The sequence below is a fragment of the Anomaloglossus baeobatrachus genome, chromosome 4, assembly GCF_048569485.1.
Source record: "Anomaloglossus baeobatrachus isolate aAnoBae1 chromosome 4, aAnoBae1.hap1, whole genome shotgun sequence".
NCBI lineage: Eukaryota > Metazoa > Chordata > Amphibia > Anura > Aromobatidae > Anomaloglossus > Anomaloglossus baeobatrachus.
In genome coordinates, this window is record NC_134356.1 from 337,114,239 (window position 1) to 337,133,319 (window position 19,081).

General features: G+C 43.4%; 1 protein-coding gene across 7 annotated transcripts in view; it reads left to right on the plus strand.

The window, feature by feature from the left end:
* The window catches only part of PTPRZ1 (protein tyrosine phosphatase receptor type Z1), a 387,789-nt gene that overhangs the window by 153,994 nt on the left and 214,714 nt on the right, over positions 1 to 19,081 (plus strand). For all 7 annotated transcript variants that reach the window (XM_075345050.1, XM_075345051.1, XM_075345052.1 and 4 more), the window contains exon 5: positions 5,977 to 6,072. In XM_075345050.1, the coding sequence (XP_075201165.1) occupies positions 5,977 to 6,072 (96 nt within the window). The remainder of the gene's footprint in view (positions 1 to 5,976; positions 6,073 to 19,081) is intronic.

Sequence of the window (19,081 nt, forward strand, 5' to 3'; positions counted from 1 at the left end):
GGACCTGGAGGGGTATTAGAGCATTTTAATAAAATGGTGAAACTGTGTTTTTTTGTCTTTTATTCCAAAAAAAGGATTTTTCGCGGTGTGTGTTTATTTACTTTCACTTTATAAATAGATAATAATTACAGTCATATGAAAAAGTTTGGGCACCCCTATTAATGTTAACCTTTTTTATTTATAACAAATTGGTTTTTGCAACAGCTATTTCAGTTTCATATATCTAATAACTGATGGACTGAGTAATATTTCTGGATTGAAATGAGGTTTATTGTACTAACAGAAAATGTGCAATCCGCATTTAAACAAAATTTGACCGGTGCAAAAGTATAGCCACCCTTATCAATTTCTTGATTTGAACACTCCTAACTACTTTTTCCTGACTTACTAAAGCACTAAATTGGTTTTGTAACCTCATTGAGCTTTGAACTTTATAGGCAGGTGTATACAATCATGAGAAAAGGTATTTAAGATGGCCACTTGCAAATTGTTCTCCTATTTGAATCTCCTATGAAGAGTGGCATCATGGGCTCCTCAAAACAACTCTCAAATGATCTGAAAACAAAGATTATTCAACATAGTTGTTCAGGGGAAGGATACAAAAAGTTGTCTCAGAGATTTAAACTGTCAGTTTCCACTGTGAGGAACATAGTAAGGAAATGAAAGAACACAGGTACAGTCCTTGTTAAGCCCAGAAGTGGCAGGCCAAGAAAAATATCAGAAAGGCAGAGAAGAAGAATGGTGAGAACAGTCAAGGACAATCCACAGACCACCTCCAAAGACCTGCAGCTTCATCTTGCTGCAGATGGTGTCAATGTGCATCGGTCAACAATACAGCGCACGTTGCACAAGGAGAAGCTGTATGAGAGAGTGATGCGAAAGAAGCCATCTCTGCAAGCACACCACAAACAGAGTCGCCTGAGGAATGCAAAAGCACATTTGGACAAGCCAGTTACATTTTGGAAGAAGGTCATGTGGACTGATGAAACAAAGATTGAGTTGTTTGGTCATACAAAAAGGCGTTATGCATGGAGACAAAAAAACACGGCATTCCAAGAAAAGCACTTGTTACCCATAGTAAAATTTGGTGGAGGTTCCATCATGCTTTGGGGCTGTGTGGCCAATGCCGGCACCGGGAATCTTGTTAAAGTCGAGGGTCGCATGGATTCAACTCAGTATCAGCAGATTCTTGATAATAATGTGCAAGAATCAGTGACAAAGTTGAAGTGACGCAGGGGATGGATATTTCAGCAAGACAATGATCCAAAACACCGCTCCAAATCTACTCAGGCATTCATGCAAAGGAACAATTAGAATGTTCTGGAATGGCCATCCCAGTCCCCAGACCTGAATATCATTAACAATCTGTGGGATGATTTGAAGCGTGCTGTCCATGCTCGGCGACCATCAAACTTAACTGAACTGGAATTGTTTTGTAAACAGGAATTGCCAAATATACCTTCATCCAGGATCCAGGAACTCATTAAAAGCTACAGGAAGCGACTAGAGGCTGTTATTTTTGCATAAGGAGGATGTACAAAATATTAATGTCACTTTTATGTTGAGGTGTCCATACTTTTGCACCGGTCAAATTTTGTTTAAATGCAGAACTGCGCATTTTCTGTTAGTACAATAAACCTCATTTCAATCCAGAAATATTACTCAGTCCATCAGTTATTAGATATAGGAAACTGAAATAGCTGTTGCAAAAACCTAATTTGTTATAAAGAAAAAAGGTTAACATTAATAGGGGAGCCCAAACTTTTTCATATGACTGTATAGTAGGTATAGTAATAATAATAGTAATAGTAGCAAATACCTCCAATTAGAAATATAGTATAATTCTTCTAATATAGCCATGTCTCTTATGACCATGAGCAACTAGCTAACTGTCCCTATTTGAGTGGTCGCAACCTTGGATATCTAAGCAACTGTAACACCCTGCACGCGAAGTAAGAGACATACAGTGGGTACGGAAAGTATTCAGACCCCTTTAAATTTTTCACTCTTTGTTTCATTGCAGCCATTTGGTAAATTCAAAAAAGTTCATTTTTTTTTCTCAGTAATGTAAACTGCACCCCATCTTGACAGAAAAACCTCCCAGAAATGTACAAATTTTTGCAAATTTATTAAATAAGAAAAACTTAAATATCACATGGTCATAAGTATTCAGACCCTTTGCTCAGACACTCATATTTAAGTCACATGCTGTCCATTTCCTTGTAATCTTCTTTGAGATTGTTCTACTCCCTCATTGGAGTCCAGCTCTGTTTTATTAACTGATAAGACTTGATTTGGAAAGGCACACACCTGTCTATATAAGACCTCACAGTGCATGTCAGATTAATGAAAATCATGAAGTCAAAGAAACTGCCCAAGGAGCTCAGAGACAAAATTGTGGCAAGGCACAGATCTGGCCAAGGTTACAAAATAATTTCTGCAGAACTCAAGGTTCCAAGGAGCACAGTGGCCTCCATAATCCTTAAATGGAAGATGTTTGGGACCAGCAGAACTTTTGCTAGACCTGGCCGTCCAGCCAAACTGAGCAATCAAGGGAGAAGAGCCTTGGTGAGAGAGGTAAAGAAGAACCCCAAGATTACTGTGGCTGAGCTCCACAGATGCAGTAGGGAGATGGGAGAAGGTTCCACAAAGTCAACTATTACTACAGCCCCCCACCAGTCGGGCCTTTATAGCAGAGTGGCCCGACAGAAGCCTCTCCTCAGTGCAAGACGTATGAAAGACCGAATAGAGTTTGCAAAAAGCAACATGAAGAACTCCCAGACTATGAGAAATAAGATTATCTGCTCTGACGAGACGAATATAAAACTTTTTGGTGATAATTCTAAGCGGTATGTGTAGAGAAAACCAGGCACTGCTCATTACCTCCCAACAGTGAAACATGGTGGTGGCAGCATCATGCTATGGGGGTGTTTTTCTGCTGCACAGACAGGACGACTGGTTGCAATTGAAGGAAAAATTAATGCGGCCAAGTACAGAGATATCCTGGAAGAAAACCTCTTCCAGAGTGCTCTGGACCTCAGACTTGGCTGAAGTTCACCTTCCAAAAAGATAATGACCCTAAGCACACAGCTAAAATAACAGAGGAGTGGCTTCAGAACAACTCTGTGACCATTCTTGACTGACCCAGCCAGAACCCTGACCTAAACCCAATTGGAGAGACCTGAAAATGGTTATCTACCAATGTTCACCATCCAACCTGCCGAAACTGGAGGGGATCTGCAAGGGAGAATGGCAGAGGCTCTCCAAATCCATGTGTGAAAAACTTGTTGCACTATTCCCAAGAAGTCTCATGGCTGTACTAGCTGAAAAGGGTGCTTCTACTCAATACTGAGCAAAGGGTCTGAATACTTATGACCATATGATATTTCAGTTTTTCTTGTTTAATAAATTTGCAAAAATGTCTACGTTTCTGGGGGTTTTTTTTCTGTCAAAATGGGGTGCAGAGTGTACATTAATGAGATAAAAAAGAACTTTTTTTGAATTTACCAAATGGCTGAAATGAAACATTGAAAGGGGTCTGAATATTTTCCGTACCCTCTGTAGCTAATCTGGACAACTATTCTACATTTCTACATGGAGGTATTTGCTAAAATTCTTATTCTTCTTGCTATTAATTATTTTTTCTTATTATTATTATTATTATTACTACATGTACTATATACTGGGATAGGATCTTGGAGATAGGAATACCCCTTTAACTAACTATGCTATGCTTCAAGTAATTTTCCAACATAAATTTTCATGTGCGTGCTCTAGAGATTATCAAATCTTTAGAAATGTTATATTCGCCATCTTCGGCTAATTTTCCCTTAAAAATTTGAATCACAACATATGATGACAATAGTACAATTGCGCTGCAAAGAGGTGCATAATACTCTTAGGCCTCTCTTATTAGGCTCTTTAACACAAACACAGCTTTAGGCCTGCGACACACATCCGTGCCGCCGGCACGTGTAAGTCATTTTTTACACGTACCAGCGGCACAGAGACACATTGAGCAATGCTACCCTATTGTAGCAGGCACACACACGTAAAACCACACGGAACGTGTGTCCGTGTGCGTTTGTACGTTTGTGCGTTTTTCAAAGCGCTGACATGTCAGTGTTTTCTCCCGCAGCACGGGTGTCACACGGCCCGCACCCGTACCACACGGGTGTAGTGTGGATGCGGTCCCGTGTGACACGCGCCGGAGAAAACACACGTCTCAGTGAAAAAACCCCCAAAACATTAACTCACCTTCTCCAGCCCTCCTGTCTCTGCCGCTGCTGCCTCTTGCTGCCGACCACCGCTCATTATTCTCATTTAATATTCAATTCACTGCCTGACAGCAGCAGCAGCGGGGAGACTGGAGGGCTGGAGCCAAAGATCAGCACCACGGACAGCAGCGCGGACAGCAGGAAGGACCAGGTGAGTATGTAAATTACCGGTTCTACGTGTGCTATCGCGGATAGCACACGTAGAACACACGTGGCCCGCACGTACCAGAGACACGTACTTACCTGCACGCAACACGCAGGGGAAATACGTGTCTCTCGGCACGTGCATGATTTTCACGTGAGTGTGGCAGAGGCCTTAGTAACATCAAAGTTACCTCCACATCTATGGCTGTGAGTAAAAGGATGGTGGTTGTTCTTCACTGCTGTTTTGTTACAGACACTGTACAATATGTTCAGAGTTTTTTGGCTTTTTCATCCTATTTCCATTGCTAAATTGTGATCTGTGACACATTGTTTCACAAACCATATTCACCCCCAAATGGTGTCCACGTTGCATTCCCTGCCTCAGCTTTTACACATGCTATGATAGACTGTCCTATATTATGAGACGTAATAGCTGCAAGGCATTATAGAGAAGCCCGCCCAGTCACGTCAAGTCTTCTCTAGCTTGGCTTTTTTGGTGATTTGACCAAATTCTAATCGCAAATTGTTCAATTCGACCTGAATCAATTTACATTTATTTGCTTATCTTTAGTCTGTACATGATGATTAACATGTACATTATTTGACTTGAAACCTGCATTTCTTCACTGCTTTTCCCACTACAGTTTCTATTTCTAATTTGGAAATTACTCTTTTTTCCTCAGTTTCTAAGATGGTAGGTGGAGACTAAACATCCAAAAATAGTGACAACTGCTATTTTCCCTTTGGTAGAAGACAGACACAATCCGCAGCATAGAGGAAATTCCAGCAGTACTGAGCAGTGTAGCTGTGCTTCTTCTTTGCCTCTCAATCTGCTCCTCTCTCACCCTCTGCTCTCCATAGACTTCAATATTCTGTGTAATCTTACTTCACTGTGCTGGTTGTCTTGGCTTGAGCAGAAACTATTTGAAATATATTTTTTTTTACAGTGAATGATGAGTTCAGGAGGCACTGGGAGGGAAAGGAGTGGCTTCTGATGATAGAAACAAGCATATCTTTCTCACAAGATATATTACAAAGTCTCTTATATTTGATTATACTATTGATTTATGCAAAGTTTGTTGAAAGTATAGTTTCTGTTTAATGGTAATGTTATATAAGTAATATTTCATTAGTCAGTAAGATAAAAATATATGTTCCTTAATATAAAATATACAACTAAAATGAAGTGATTGTACCCCCTCTGTGGAATAATGTGGGAGGCACATTATAAGAGACTGCTTTTCAATGCCTAAATTAAGGTCTATTGTTTGAGTAGCAATGTTTCAGTATGTATGTGGTTGGAGTAGCAACAGCTAGGGAACATCTGTCAGTACTTAAAAGGTATAAAGAAAAGTAAAACAAAATGTTCTTCACTTCATAGATGTCCTTAGCAGGTAAAAAATAATATATATCTTTATTATATAGGCTTCATCCATCTAAACGATTCATTCTTCTAACCTTGCACAATTTATCTATGTCATTATAACTATCAGTGACTAATGCTGAATGGATAATCACAGCTGACAGCTTTCTACCATGTCATCTCTGGTTACAGATGCAAATCCTCTTCTTTAATGACAACCAGTTTGAGAGTTTGGATGATGCCATAAAAGAAAATGGAAAACTGAAAGCTTTATCTGTTTTATTTAAGGTAAGAAGAGTTACTTATTTTAGGTCTTCATCAATGCAGACCTATTTTAGAGTGGACAATTACTGTTAAAAAGCATTAATTTCCAAATGACCATTATGATAATTGTTCAGTATACATAATGTGAGCGAAATTCACTCCGCCTGTGCCATTGGAACTCCACATTAATAAGATTTGTTTTACAAGCGCTTGGAGAAATCAATTCAGCACAGATAAGTATGGTGTACTGAGAGTTTCTGTTTTATTACATCATGTAACCACCTTATATAGTATCCCAAACAAAGAAATTACCATGCACCAATAGGAGCCACAGGGGTGTGTGCAGAAATGTGAAACATCCCCGCCCATCAGTGTTAGCTGAACAAGATGGTCTCTATAGAATACAAAATGGCTTGTATTCTCTCACAATAATGATCTAAGGTGTTGTTGTCATGTGATGTTTGGTTTCAAACTCATTAGTTGCCATGACATTGTAAGGCTCTGTTCACACTGCAGAGTCTGACAAGCAACCTAATGTCTCCTAATTGTTCAGCCAGTGCTGGACATCGGCTGTTTCATGCCCACTATTCCTCAGTCCTGCAGGAGTTAATTCCTGCTGACCTAGGGAACTCTGCTAGGAGCTCAGGTTGCTAATTACAAGTCTGACATCTACTTCCTATATAAGGTATTGGATCCTGGTACTCGGTGCCGATAATAGCTCCAGCTTGTGCAGCGATTCTAGTCTTATTGTGGTGATCTAATGTTGGGGATCTTTGATGTGCTTATTATATGGTGTGGAAGTTTCACCGTTACCTGTTTGTCCCTCTTTTTATGTTATTTTTCTCTTTGCACGTTTTGTCGCTCTTTTGTGTTTGATTGTGTACGAGTTTTGGGTTTTCCCTTTTCTATGTTTAGTTGTGGGGTTTGTGACTATGGTCTGGGCTCACCCATTGGGTGTTGGAGGGGGGTGGGGAATCAAACCAGGGCTTGGACAGGAGTTAGGGTCATGCTAGCGATTCAGACCTCACTAACATCAAGAGTACCTCTGAGCTGTGGAACAGCACATGGTCCCAAGTCTGAGGGTCAGCCTAGGTGTCCCTGTCCAGTTATCCCATCCCATGTGACAGTTGTGTTATCCTCAGCAGGAGTGCAATGTTTCCCAGGCCTCCTGCTTGCCTGGACAGGTATGTTTCTGCTGAATTGACAGTTCAACAAGGGGCATTGTAGTGGCACTAGCCCACACTCTTTGCTGTCCAATATTGTCAGGTTTAGAACCAGTGCTTACAAGATCTCTAGTAAAAACCTTGTTAGCACTATGCTTATTTGGCCACCGCTGATAAACTGTTTTCAAGGCAACATGCAGTAAGCAATAAAATTAGAGAATTTTTAATAAAATGAAAATTGCAAAGTTTCTTGTTGTTACAAGCATTGTACATGATAACACCAAATTAAAATATTGTTTGTAGCAGTATTAATTGACTCTAGAATAAAGAACATCAGATTCAAGAATTTCTCAGCTCTAAATCATATAAACACAAGGAGAAATCACTTATAAAGTTAAAAAATGCATATTTTATTTCTACTCTTGAAATAGCGCAAATAATTTTATTTAAAGTGGTTATAACAGCTTACTAAATACCATCATAATAAATATAAAACTCAAAAGCTATCATTACAGTTTCTATACACATATAGTTACCACATTACTTTATAGGAGATTCCAACAACATATATTCTGATGTAGATATCAGTTGCATAGTCATCCTCAAACAAAGCCAAATAGCAATGTTCTGGACCAAAACATGACCTGAAGCCGTTATGTCATCCATAAGAGGATTCTCATCCTAGTAAGGTGACACTACACCAGCACTGGAACCTACGCCTTTTCTTAGATTATGTGTGCGTTATAATGGTGGTCCATAACTCTCCAAAGCCTCCTAAACATTTTGAATGTCTGAAGCTCTTCAGGGACATGAGAAGCAGATGAACCAAGTGATCTTGCCAACGTTTCTTTGGGAAGAGTAGAAATAAAATTTGAAAGATTTAATGAATGAATGAATGAATATTACATACAACCCACCCCAATTCCCAAAAAAGTGGACACAGTGTAAAATGTAAGGAAAATAAGAGTGCAATGATTTCAAAATCACAACACAACCTAAATGAAACTTTGAAAGTTAGACATTTTTCTATTTAATTTGAAAGAAACAATGAGTGCAGCAACGCACCTAAAAAAGCTGTGACAGGATTAAAAAAAGCTGGAAAAGTAAATGTTACTAATTTTTCATGATCAGCCAGTGGGGTGTTGGTGGGTCACACAGACATCTCACCCTTTTTCATCAATTTGTCATGAAACAGCCTTTTGGTGGCCCCTTATTGATAGGAAAATGACGGAATTGACAATAAGTAAATGAGGCTGTGGCTGTTCTGCTGTTTCGATTATTGAGGTGCTCACAGTGAGTGCGATATATATATATATATATATATATATATATATATATATATCACCGGTTCCTATACATATATACCTCCGGTACTATCACTGCCAAGCCCCACAATAAAACAAGTAAAATACTCCCTGCCACCACCAATCATTTATAGGTAGATTGGACACCCATTACAGATAGTGTAAGGCCTCTTCTCCACTAGCGTGTAAAAAAACACAGCGATACTCGGCTCAAAATGTGAGTTGAGTATCCTGCGTGTGATCTGCGTGTGATCTGCGTACGATGTGTGTTTTTTTCCTCACATAGCATCCGTATGACATGTGAGCGTCATGCGGGTGCTATGTGAGTTTTTAGGTAAGCAGCGTCAGACTGGCTACAGGAGAAATCTCCTGTAAAACCAGTCCTGGCCGCGGTTACCTGCACTGAGCTCCAGAGCTGTAACCTGAGCTCCAGAGTGCAGCCTGAACAGCAGTCGCCGGGGAATCAATCACTCGGCGCTCGCTGTTCAGGCTGCAGTCTGGAGCTCAAGTGACAGCTCCCGGGTTCAGTGCATGTAACCGCGGCCAGGACTGGTTTTACAGGAGATTCCTCCGGTAGCCAGTCTGACCCGGTATGCAAGTGTCAGGATCCGTGTGACATGCGCATGCCACCCGGATTCTGATTTGCATGAGGGTGACAGAGCTGAGAATCGCATCAAATCGAAGCATGCTGCGATTTCAAGGAGAGCCTGTGTATCGTCTGGAAAAAAAGGGGAAATGGAGACAGCATCATTAGAAACCATTTGCAAGATTGCAAACCGTTTCTCAATGCGAGGGAATTTGCAGGACAAAAACGCTAGTGGAGAAGAGGCCTAAGGCATATTCAGGTTTGTGGATTATATACAACATGGGGAGCAAAGCTATTACATTTCAAATATTTAATCTGAAAGAATAGGCAGTGTTTATTAAAATATACAATATTTTACATGCGGGAACAATAGAATACAATATAGACCATTACATAAAAACAAAAAGGATAAACAAGAAACTTACTAAGACCCGTGCCACAGGTATGACTTCCAGGCCTTGGAGGTACTAATGAAAAACAACTGTGAAGATCTAAATCTAAAGATTGTGGAGCAATTTCAGAAAACTATTACTCAACGTAAAATTGAAAATAATTGGAAAATCTCACAATCTACAGTACATAATGTCATCAAAACATTCAGATATTCTGGAGAAATCCATCTGCACAAGAACAAAGTTAATATTTGATGCTTTAGTTCCATCCAGTCTATAAATGCAAGTTAAATCTCTGTCATGCAAAGAACAAGCCATATATGAACATCATTCAGAAATACTGCTGTCTTTTCTGGGTGAAAGCTCATCTAAAATGGAGTGAGACAAAGTAGAAAATTATGGTGGTTAGATGAATCAAAGTATGAAATTCTTTATGGAAACTACGAACGCCGTGTCCTGTGGACTCAAGAGGTGAGGGACCATCCAGCTTGTTGCAAGAGCACAGATCAAAAGCCTACATCTCTGATGGTATATGGTTTCATTAGTGCCTATGGCATAAGCAGCTCACACATCTACATAGGTACTGAACATTTTATATATATATATATATATATATATATATATATATATATATATATATGTCTTAGGCCCCCTTCACACGTCAGTGATTCTGCTACGTTTGTGCTTTTTTTTTTAATACGTACCAGAATCACTGACATACACAGACCCATTATAATCAATGGGTCTGCTCACACATCAGTGATTTTTCACTGAACGTGTCTCCGTGCAGCGTACACGCGTGTCTGTGATTCTGCACAGAGACAAATCCGTTTTTTTCTGCCATCACTGATGACCCACGGACCACACTATGGTGTGATCCGTGTGTGATCCGTGAAACACGTACCAGAAAAACACTGACATATAAAATAATAAACATTTTCAACTCACCTTTCCAGCGACGTGCTGTGCAGCCTCCGCTCTCTGCAGCTCCTGCCTGGCTCATGAATATTCATGAAAGCAGGAAAAGCCGACCCGGAAGTAGCTGCAGAAGTAGCTGCAGAGAGCGGTGGGCGGACGCTGCAGAGCCGAGGAGTTCAGCACCATGGACAGCAGGAGCGAAGGCAGGTGAGTAATGTCCATTTGCAATCACAGATTACGGATCACGGATTGCACATGGACAACCCACATGTGCCGTGAATCACAGAACACGGAGGAACATGTGCGTGTTTTACACATCAGTGAAAAACGTCAGTGTTTTTCACTGACGTGTGAAGGGGACCTTAGAACAACATATCCAGACCTTCTGTTTCAGAGAAGGCTTTGCATGTTTCATCAAGACAATGCTCAACTACATACTGCACCCATCACAACAGCATAGCTTTGCAGAAGAAGAGTTTAACTGGCCATCATGATCATTCACCACCAGATAACAATTGACACAAAATTCAGCAGGACTGTTGAGCATCCCACAAAAGAAAATAATTAAATAATATTCCTCTCCCAAAACTCTAGCATTGGGTTTCCTCAATTCCTAGTCCTTTACAGATTGTTGTAAAAAGAAGAGGGTAAAGGGCACTTTACACGCAGTGATATCGCTATCGATATCGCTAGCGAGCGTACCAGCCCCCGTCGGTTGTGCATCATGGGCCAATCGCTGCCCGTGGCGCACAACATCGTTAGTCCCAGTCACACATACTTACCTGTAACACCTTATTACCCCAATTGCCACCACACTAGGGCAATCGGGAAAAGTTGGGTAAAGCGCTGGGATTGTTGCATCTAATGGATGCGACAATCCTGGGTGGCTGCAGTCTGTTATTTTTAGGCTGAGGGTGGCACAATAAGCATGGGTTTCCCCAGCCTGAGAATACGAGCCTCCAGCTGTCAGACTTTATGTTGGCTGGGTATCAAAACTGGGGAGGACAGCGTTACGTTTTTAAAATTATTTATTTAAATAAATAAATAATAAAACGCATGCGGTTCCTCCTATTTTGATACACAGCCAATATAAGCGCACAGCTGGGGGCTGCAGACTGTAGCCATATGCTTTATCTGTGATAGGTATCATAATATGGGGGAATCCTATGCCAAATATTTTATTCATTTATTTTTATACCATGATACTGACTCGCAGACAGCATCTGTGATTGGTTGCAGTCAGATGCTGTCACACAGGCTAGGTGCCGCGTCTGACTGCAACCAATCACAAACGCCAGGACAACTGGTAGGCAGGGAAAGCAGTGCATATGGATGAGCAATAATGAGTAGAGATGAGTGAACCGGTCGCGGTTCGGCTCGAGGTCGGTTCTTCGAACGGAGGTCCCGTTCAAGTTCGGTTCGTCGAACGTTCGACGAACCGAACTCGAACCGCATAGAAAACAATGGCAGGCATTCACAAACACATAAAAACACCTAGAAAACACCCTCAAAAGTGTCCAAAAGGTGACAAACAACTCACAACACAACACAAACACATGGGAAAGTGACAAGAACAAATTCTCAAGCGAAAACAAAAGAGCATAACGAGGAAAAAGAGGACGAGACACAGATATAGGCATGGCACGTCCTTCTAAAATCATGTAAAACACGGCAAGATGACTCCAAGCGGAGTCTCCCTTTTTTCCAAAAATTGGGCCCCACACACACCCACCCACCCATTCAGTGGCAGCACTTGTGCCCTAGTTGCAAACAGGATGTTTTGATTTGCATCAAGCACATTCAAAAATACGCCATAATTAACCGTCCCCAGGATGACACCGGGGTAGGTAGCAAAGTCTTTCCTGATCCCAGCTCTGTTCATCTTGGATCATTTTTAAAAAACACAGCAAGCAAGGGTTACTCCAAGCGGAGTCTCCCTTTTTTTTCCAAAAATTGTGCCCCACACACACCCACCCATTCAGTGGCAGCACTTGTGCCCTAGTTGTACACTTCACAGCTAGATTTGCATCAAGCACATTCAAAAATACGCCATTCTTAACCGTCCCCAGGATGACACCGGGGTAGGTAGCAAAGTCTTTCCTGATCCCAGCTCTGTTCATCTTGGATCATTTTAAAAACAATGTAAGCAAGGGTTACTCCAAGCGGAGTCTCCCTTTTTTCCAAAAATTGTGCCACACTGACACTCCATCAGTGGCAGCACTTGTGCCCTAGTTGCAAACAGGATGTTTTGATTTGCATCAAGCACATTCAAAAATACGCCATAATTAACCGTCCCCAGGATGACACCGGGGTAGGTAGCAAAGTCTTTCCTGATCCCAGCTCTGTTCATCTTGGATCATTTTTAAAAAACACAGCAAGCAAGGGTTACTCCAAGCGGAGTCTCCCTTTTTTTCCCAAAAATTGTGCCCCACACACACCCACCCATTCAGTGGCAGCACTTGTGCCCTAGTTGTACACTTCACAGCTAGATTTGCATGAAGCACATTCAAAAATACGGCATTCTTAACCGTCCCCAGGATGACACCGGGGTAGGTAGCAAAGTCTTTGCTGAACCATGACTTCTTCATCTTGGATCATTTTAAAAACAATGTAAGCAAGGGTTACTCCAAGCGGAGTCTCCCTTTTTTTCAAAAAATTGGGCCACACAGACACCCCATCAGTGGCAGCACTTGTGCCCTAGTTGCAAACAGGATGTTATGACTTTCATCAAGCACATTCCAAATCCACAAGCATTTACTCTCCCCAGGATGACACAGGGGTAGTAAATTCCTTGTGGATCCATGACTTGTTCATTTTGATGAACGTTAGTCTGTCCACATTGTCACTGGACAGACGCGTGCGCTTATCTGTCAGCACACACCCAGCAGCACTGAACACACGTTCAGAGACAACGCTGGCAGCTGGACACGACAAAATCTCCAAGGCGTAAGTGGAGAGCTCTGGCCATTTTTCAAGATTTGAAGCCCAAAATGAGCAAGGCTCCATTTGCAAAGTCATGGCATCGATGTTCATTTGGAGATACTCCTGTATCATGCTCTCCAGCCGTTGACTATGTGTTAGACTTATTGTCTCTGTTGGCCTTGCAAAGGAGGGTCTAAAAAAAGAATGAAAAGATTCCATAAAATTGCTCTGTTACCAGCACCAGATACAGTCCTACTGGTACGGGTAGACTGTTGAAGATGACGAGACCGTCCCATGTTTGTCAAGTTACAACTGGGAGATTCACTCCCTGCACCTGCACGGTTGTTTGGTGGAAAAGCCGAGCTAAGATCGAGTAACAGCTTCTGCTGATACTCCTGCATACGTGCGTCCCTTTCTATGGCTGGAATTATGTCACAAAATTTGGACTTGTACCGGGGATCTAATAGTGTAGCAAGCCAGTAGTCATCATCACTTCTAATTTTGACAATACGAGGGTCATGTTGGAGGTAGTGCAGCAAGAAAGCACTCATGTGTCTTGCGCAGCCATGCGGACCAAGTCCACGCTGTGTTTGTGGCATAGAGGTGCTAACCGTTCTTTCTTCCTCTGACATCTCCCCCCAACCTCTTTCAACTGAAATTTGACCAAGGTCTCCCTCATCCGCTGAGTCTTCCATGTCCATGGACAGTTCGTCCTCCATTTCTTCATGTTCTCCTGCACCTTCATCAACATTTCGCCTGCTACCATGCGCCCTTGTTGATCCCTGTCCCCCATGGTCCCATGCCTGCCGCGTTGGTGATGATGAACGTCTGGACCTTGGAGATGTTGTTATGTCTTGCGCATATGAATCCTCCTGTAGTTCCTCCCCTTCCTGTTGTCCCACCCCCTGACTCCGAATAGTGTTTAGCATGTGCTCCAGCATGTAAATGACTGGAATTGTCATGCTGATAATGGCATTGTCAGCGCTAAACATATTCGTCGCCATGTCGAAACTGTGCAGAAGGGTGCATAGGTCCTTGATCTGAGACCACTCCATCAGGGTGATCTGCCCCACCTCTGCATCTTGTTGGCCAAGGCTATACGTCATGACGTATTGCACCAGGGCTCGGCGGTGCTGCCACAGTCGCTGTAACATGTGGAGAGTCGAATTCCAGCTTGTCGGCACATCGCATTTCAGGCGATGAACCGGCAGGCCGAAAGACTTCTGGAGCGATGCAAGTCGCTCAGCTGTGGCGCTTGAACGGCGGAAGTGAGCAGACAGTTTTCGTGCCCTGGTCAGAAAGCCATCTAGGCCGGGATAGTGTGTTAAAAATTTCTGGACAACAAGGTTCAACACGTGAGCCATACAAGGTACGTGTGTCACCTTGCCCAGGCGAAGGGCCGCACCTAGGTTTGCAGCATTGTCGCACACGGCCTTATCAGGCTGCAGGTTGAGTGGAGACAACCATTTATTAAACTCGGACCGCAGAGCTGACCACAACTCCTCAGCTGTGTGACTCTTATTCCCAAGACATGTCAAGCTAAAGACCGCCTGATGACGTTGCGCTCTGCTGCCAGCATAGTAATGAGGGGTGCGTGATTCCTTCTGCGCAGTGAGAACGCTGGTGGCATGACCAGGCAGGCTTGGGGTGGAGGCGGAGGACACAGATGAGGTGGAGGAGGCAGAAGCAGTGGCGGAACTTGGACAGACAGAGGATTGACACACAAGTCGTGCACACGGCAAGACTTGTGCAGCAGACCCTTCACCATCTATCACCATAGTTACCCAGTGCCCAGTCAGCGACATGTAACGTCCCTGTCCATGCTTACTGGTCCAAGTATCGGTGGTGAAATGCACCCGTTCACACACAGAGTTTCTCAAGGAAGCGGTGATGTTGTGTGCGACATGCTGGTGTAGCGCGGGCACACCTTTCTTAGAGAAGTAGTGGCGACTGGGCATCTGGTACTGGGGCACAGTGACAGACATAAGGTCTCTAAAATCCTGTGTGTCCACCAGGCGGAAAGGCAGCATTTCGGTAGCCAAGTGCTTACAGAGGGATAAAGTCAACCTCTTAGCTTTGTCATGGGTCGCAGGAAATGGCCTTTTATTTGTCCACATCTGAGGGACAGAGATCTGGCTGCTGTGTGTAGACGGTGTTGAGTAGGGTGTCCCTGGAAAAATGCAGCTTTGTGAGGAAAGTGCAGTCGGAGACATGATGTTGCCTTCATCCAACGTTGGTGCTATCGATGTCTGAGAGAGCTGTACACACGCACTTGTTTCCCCTTCCAAACCAACTGACGACCTACCAAGCAAACTGCCTGTTGCGGTTACAGTGGTGGAAGTTGTGCGTGGAAAACCAGGTGTGACAGCTGTCCCCACAGTCCTAGAAGATGAAAAGCGCGCGGATGCACTGGAAGGGGCAGGCCGTGGATGGTTCGCTCCGCTAGGCCGCATTGCAGCACGGTGAGCTTCCCACTGGGACCTATGATATTTATTCATGTGACGATTCATGGAAGAAGTTGTCAAACTGCTGAGGTTTTGACCTCTACTAACAGAATCACGACAAATTTTACACATCACATAATTTGGGCGATCTTTTTCTATGTCAAAAAAGGACCAGGCTAGGCAAGGCTTAGAGGGCATGCGACCTGCTGAGACCCCCCGACTAGTGCTCAGAGGCAGAGTGGTGGCTGATGATGCAGTTGTAGACGTGCTACCAGTGCTCCGACTCTGTCCAGGAAGGCGCAAGGTAACTTCGTCGTCGGTTGCATCCTCCTCCACCGCCTCTGTTGACCTCCTCGAGTGCCTGACTGTGGGTTGACAGTAGGTGGGATCTAGAACTTTCTCATCAATTGTTGTTTGCACTCCCCTCAAGCTCAGACCGAGCCTCTTCTTGCCCTGACCGAATATTTAAGTTGTCATCCCAATCTGGTATCTGCGTCTCATCGTTATCAGTATGTTCCTCATTGTCTATAACCACAGGTGTTACAGTTTGTGACAAAGGGTCAACATTATGCTCAGAAACTTGGTCCTCATGGCCTGAATCAGAGTTACAAAGGTTCTGGGCATCACAGCAGACCATTTCCTGGTCTGTACTCACTGTAGCTTGGGAGCAGACCTCTGATTCCCAGGCTATAGTGTGACTGAACAGCTCTGCAGACTCAGCCATCTCACTTCCACCATACTGTGCAAGGCTGATGGAGACTTCAGAGCTGGGAGAAAGCAAGTTTGATTGGGATGACAACTCAGAGGACTGGTGTTTTTTGGATGCGGTAGTTGAGGTGGCTGAGAGGGCACTTGTTGGACCACTTGAGATCCATTCAAGCATTTTCTTTTTTTGGCCATCATCTACCTTTGTTCCTGTTGTTCGTGTCCGTAAAAAAGGGAGCACATCGGATTGTCCACGGTAAGTAGTAGACATCTTACTTTTGCTGGTAGATGGTCTATCTTCAGCAGATGTTAATGGAGCTTTGCCACCTTCCCCACGGACAAACCCTTTTTTTCCTTTTCCAACACGCCTCTTCCCCTTTCCACCAGCATCTGTCATTTTGCCACTCATGTTGATTGCGACAAGATTGTGCACTTAAAATGTGGTAGTAAAAATTGAGAGGTGGTGTAGATTGCAGCGGTGGTCTAGCTTTATTAACAGCAGAATAATAAAGAATAATTATCCCTAACAATGCAACTACGGCCCTTAAACTGGCAGCATAAATTGCTAGTATAATGGCTTAGTAACAATGAGTTGGAGTGTGCAATGCAGGCAGACGTGCTGCAAATATCTTTGCACTTGTGGGACAATACAGAAGTCCAATAGCCACGTTTAGGATGCCACTAAGTTCACTCAGTGTTTGCTAGTATAATGGCTTAGTAACAATGAGTTGGAGTGTTGAATGCAGGCAGACGTGCTGCAAATATCTTTGCACTAGTGGGACAATACAGAAGTCCAACAGCCACGTTTAGGATGCCACTAAGTTTCCTCAGTGTTTGCTAGTATAATGGCTTAGTAACAAATGAGTTGGAGTGTGCAATGCAGGCAGACGTGCTGCAAATATCTTTGCACTAGTGGGACAATACAGAAGTCCAACAGCCACGTTTAGGATGCCACTAAGTTCACTCAGTGTTTGCTAGTATAATGGCTTAGTAACAATGAGTTTCAGTGTGCAAAGGGCAGGAGGGTACAGTGCCAGGGTTGTGGGTCTCTGGGTAGAGGAAAGGAAGCCTGCTTTTCTATCCCTCCCAATGGGGAAATGCAGCGAGGAAATCCCTGACCTTAGCTACACAGACGCTGTCATCTTGTGTAGCTGTTAAACTCTATTTTCAGGACCTGTCACCTATGGCTCTGACCCTGCCGGTATGAGCCCTTAAAAGGACTGATAGAAAGTGCTATCCCTATGCTGTCCAGCGCTGTGTATGGAGCGTATACAGCAGTATCGGTGATAGGACCTGTGCCAGTGATGTCTGACACCAAGGACGCAGAAGGCAGATAATGGCGTGCTGGAGGAAAATGTCCGGTTTTATAATGCAGGGACATGTGACAAGGATATCCTATCACACATGCCGTTGCTTCTCTGGCTAAAAGTCCACTTAGCTGTGTGTGTGTCTGGGATTGGCTGACATGCTGGCCCACCCCACTACACGCGCGCGCTTAGGGAAGGAAGACAAGGACAAAAAAAAAAAAAAAGGCGATCGCCATTATACATACAGCAGTGATCTGAATGCGCTGTTCCCGCACACTATACACTGAAATGTCATAATAGTGTGAGTCACAGTGAGTCACAGAGTGACTTACACTATTACAGCGGAAAGCCAGCTAGGAATTAGCTGTTTTTTTTGCTGCTAGAACCGTTCTCGAACGTATCTAGAACTATCGAGCTTTAGCAAAAAAGCTCGAGTTCTAGTTCGATCTAGAACAGCCCCCAAAATCACTCGAGCCGCGAACTGGAGAACCTCGAACCACGATCCGCGCTCAACTCTAATAATGAGTGGCCCAGGATGTGAAGGAGAGGCCGTGAGAGCAGTGTACAATCGTGCCAGAGCCGCGGTAAGTATGATGCGCTTCCTTCATTCTTAGTTTCCCTCATTTTTTTTAATTTACTAGGTGCCGTATCCAGATCAATACCCGGATTCCCAGGCCCGGGTCTGGCATCCAGGTACTTTTGAAACCGCATGGATCCGCCCATCACTAGTCACCAATTTTTCTAAGGAAATATATTTCTAAAGCTGCTATTGACATTAATTTCTCACCAGATGTGTGTAGCAACCCTTCCAATCTACATAGGCAAAGAAATCAAACCACAGATGTCACAAGACGTTTGCAGGAGTAAAATGTATATTTTTCAACACATGTAAAAGTTTTCATACTTATCTTTGTGTATGCACAATCGGGTCAAGACTAGAGATGAGCGAACCGGTCGCGGTTTGGCTCGAGTTCGGTTCGCCGAACGGGGGTCCCGTTCGAGTTCGGTTCGTCGAACGTTCGACGAACCAAACTCGAACCTATAGGCTATAATGGGAGGCAATCACAAACACATAAAAATGCATTATAAATGTACACAAACAGTTAATAAACATTGCCATAACACTTACCGGTCCCCGCGATCCCTTCTGCACTCTGTCTCCTGCCGCTATTCCATCCGATGATCGCTGAATGCTCCCGGTGACCGGCACTGCAGCAGTGAAGCAGGACCTATCGTGACGTCAAAATAGCCATGTGACCAGTCACGTGGCTATTATCTCATTGGCTACAGAC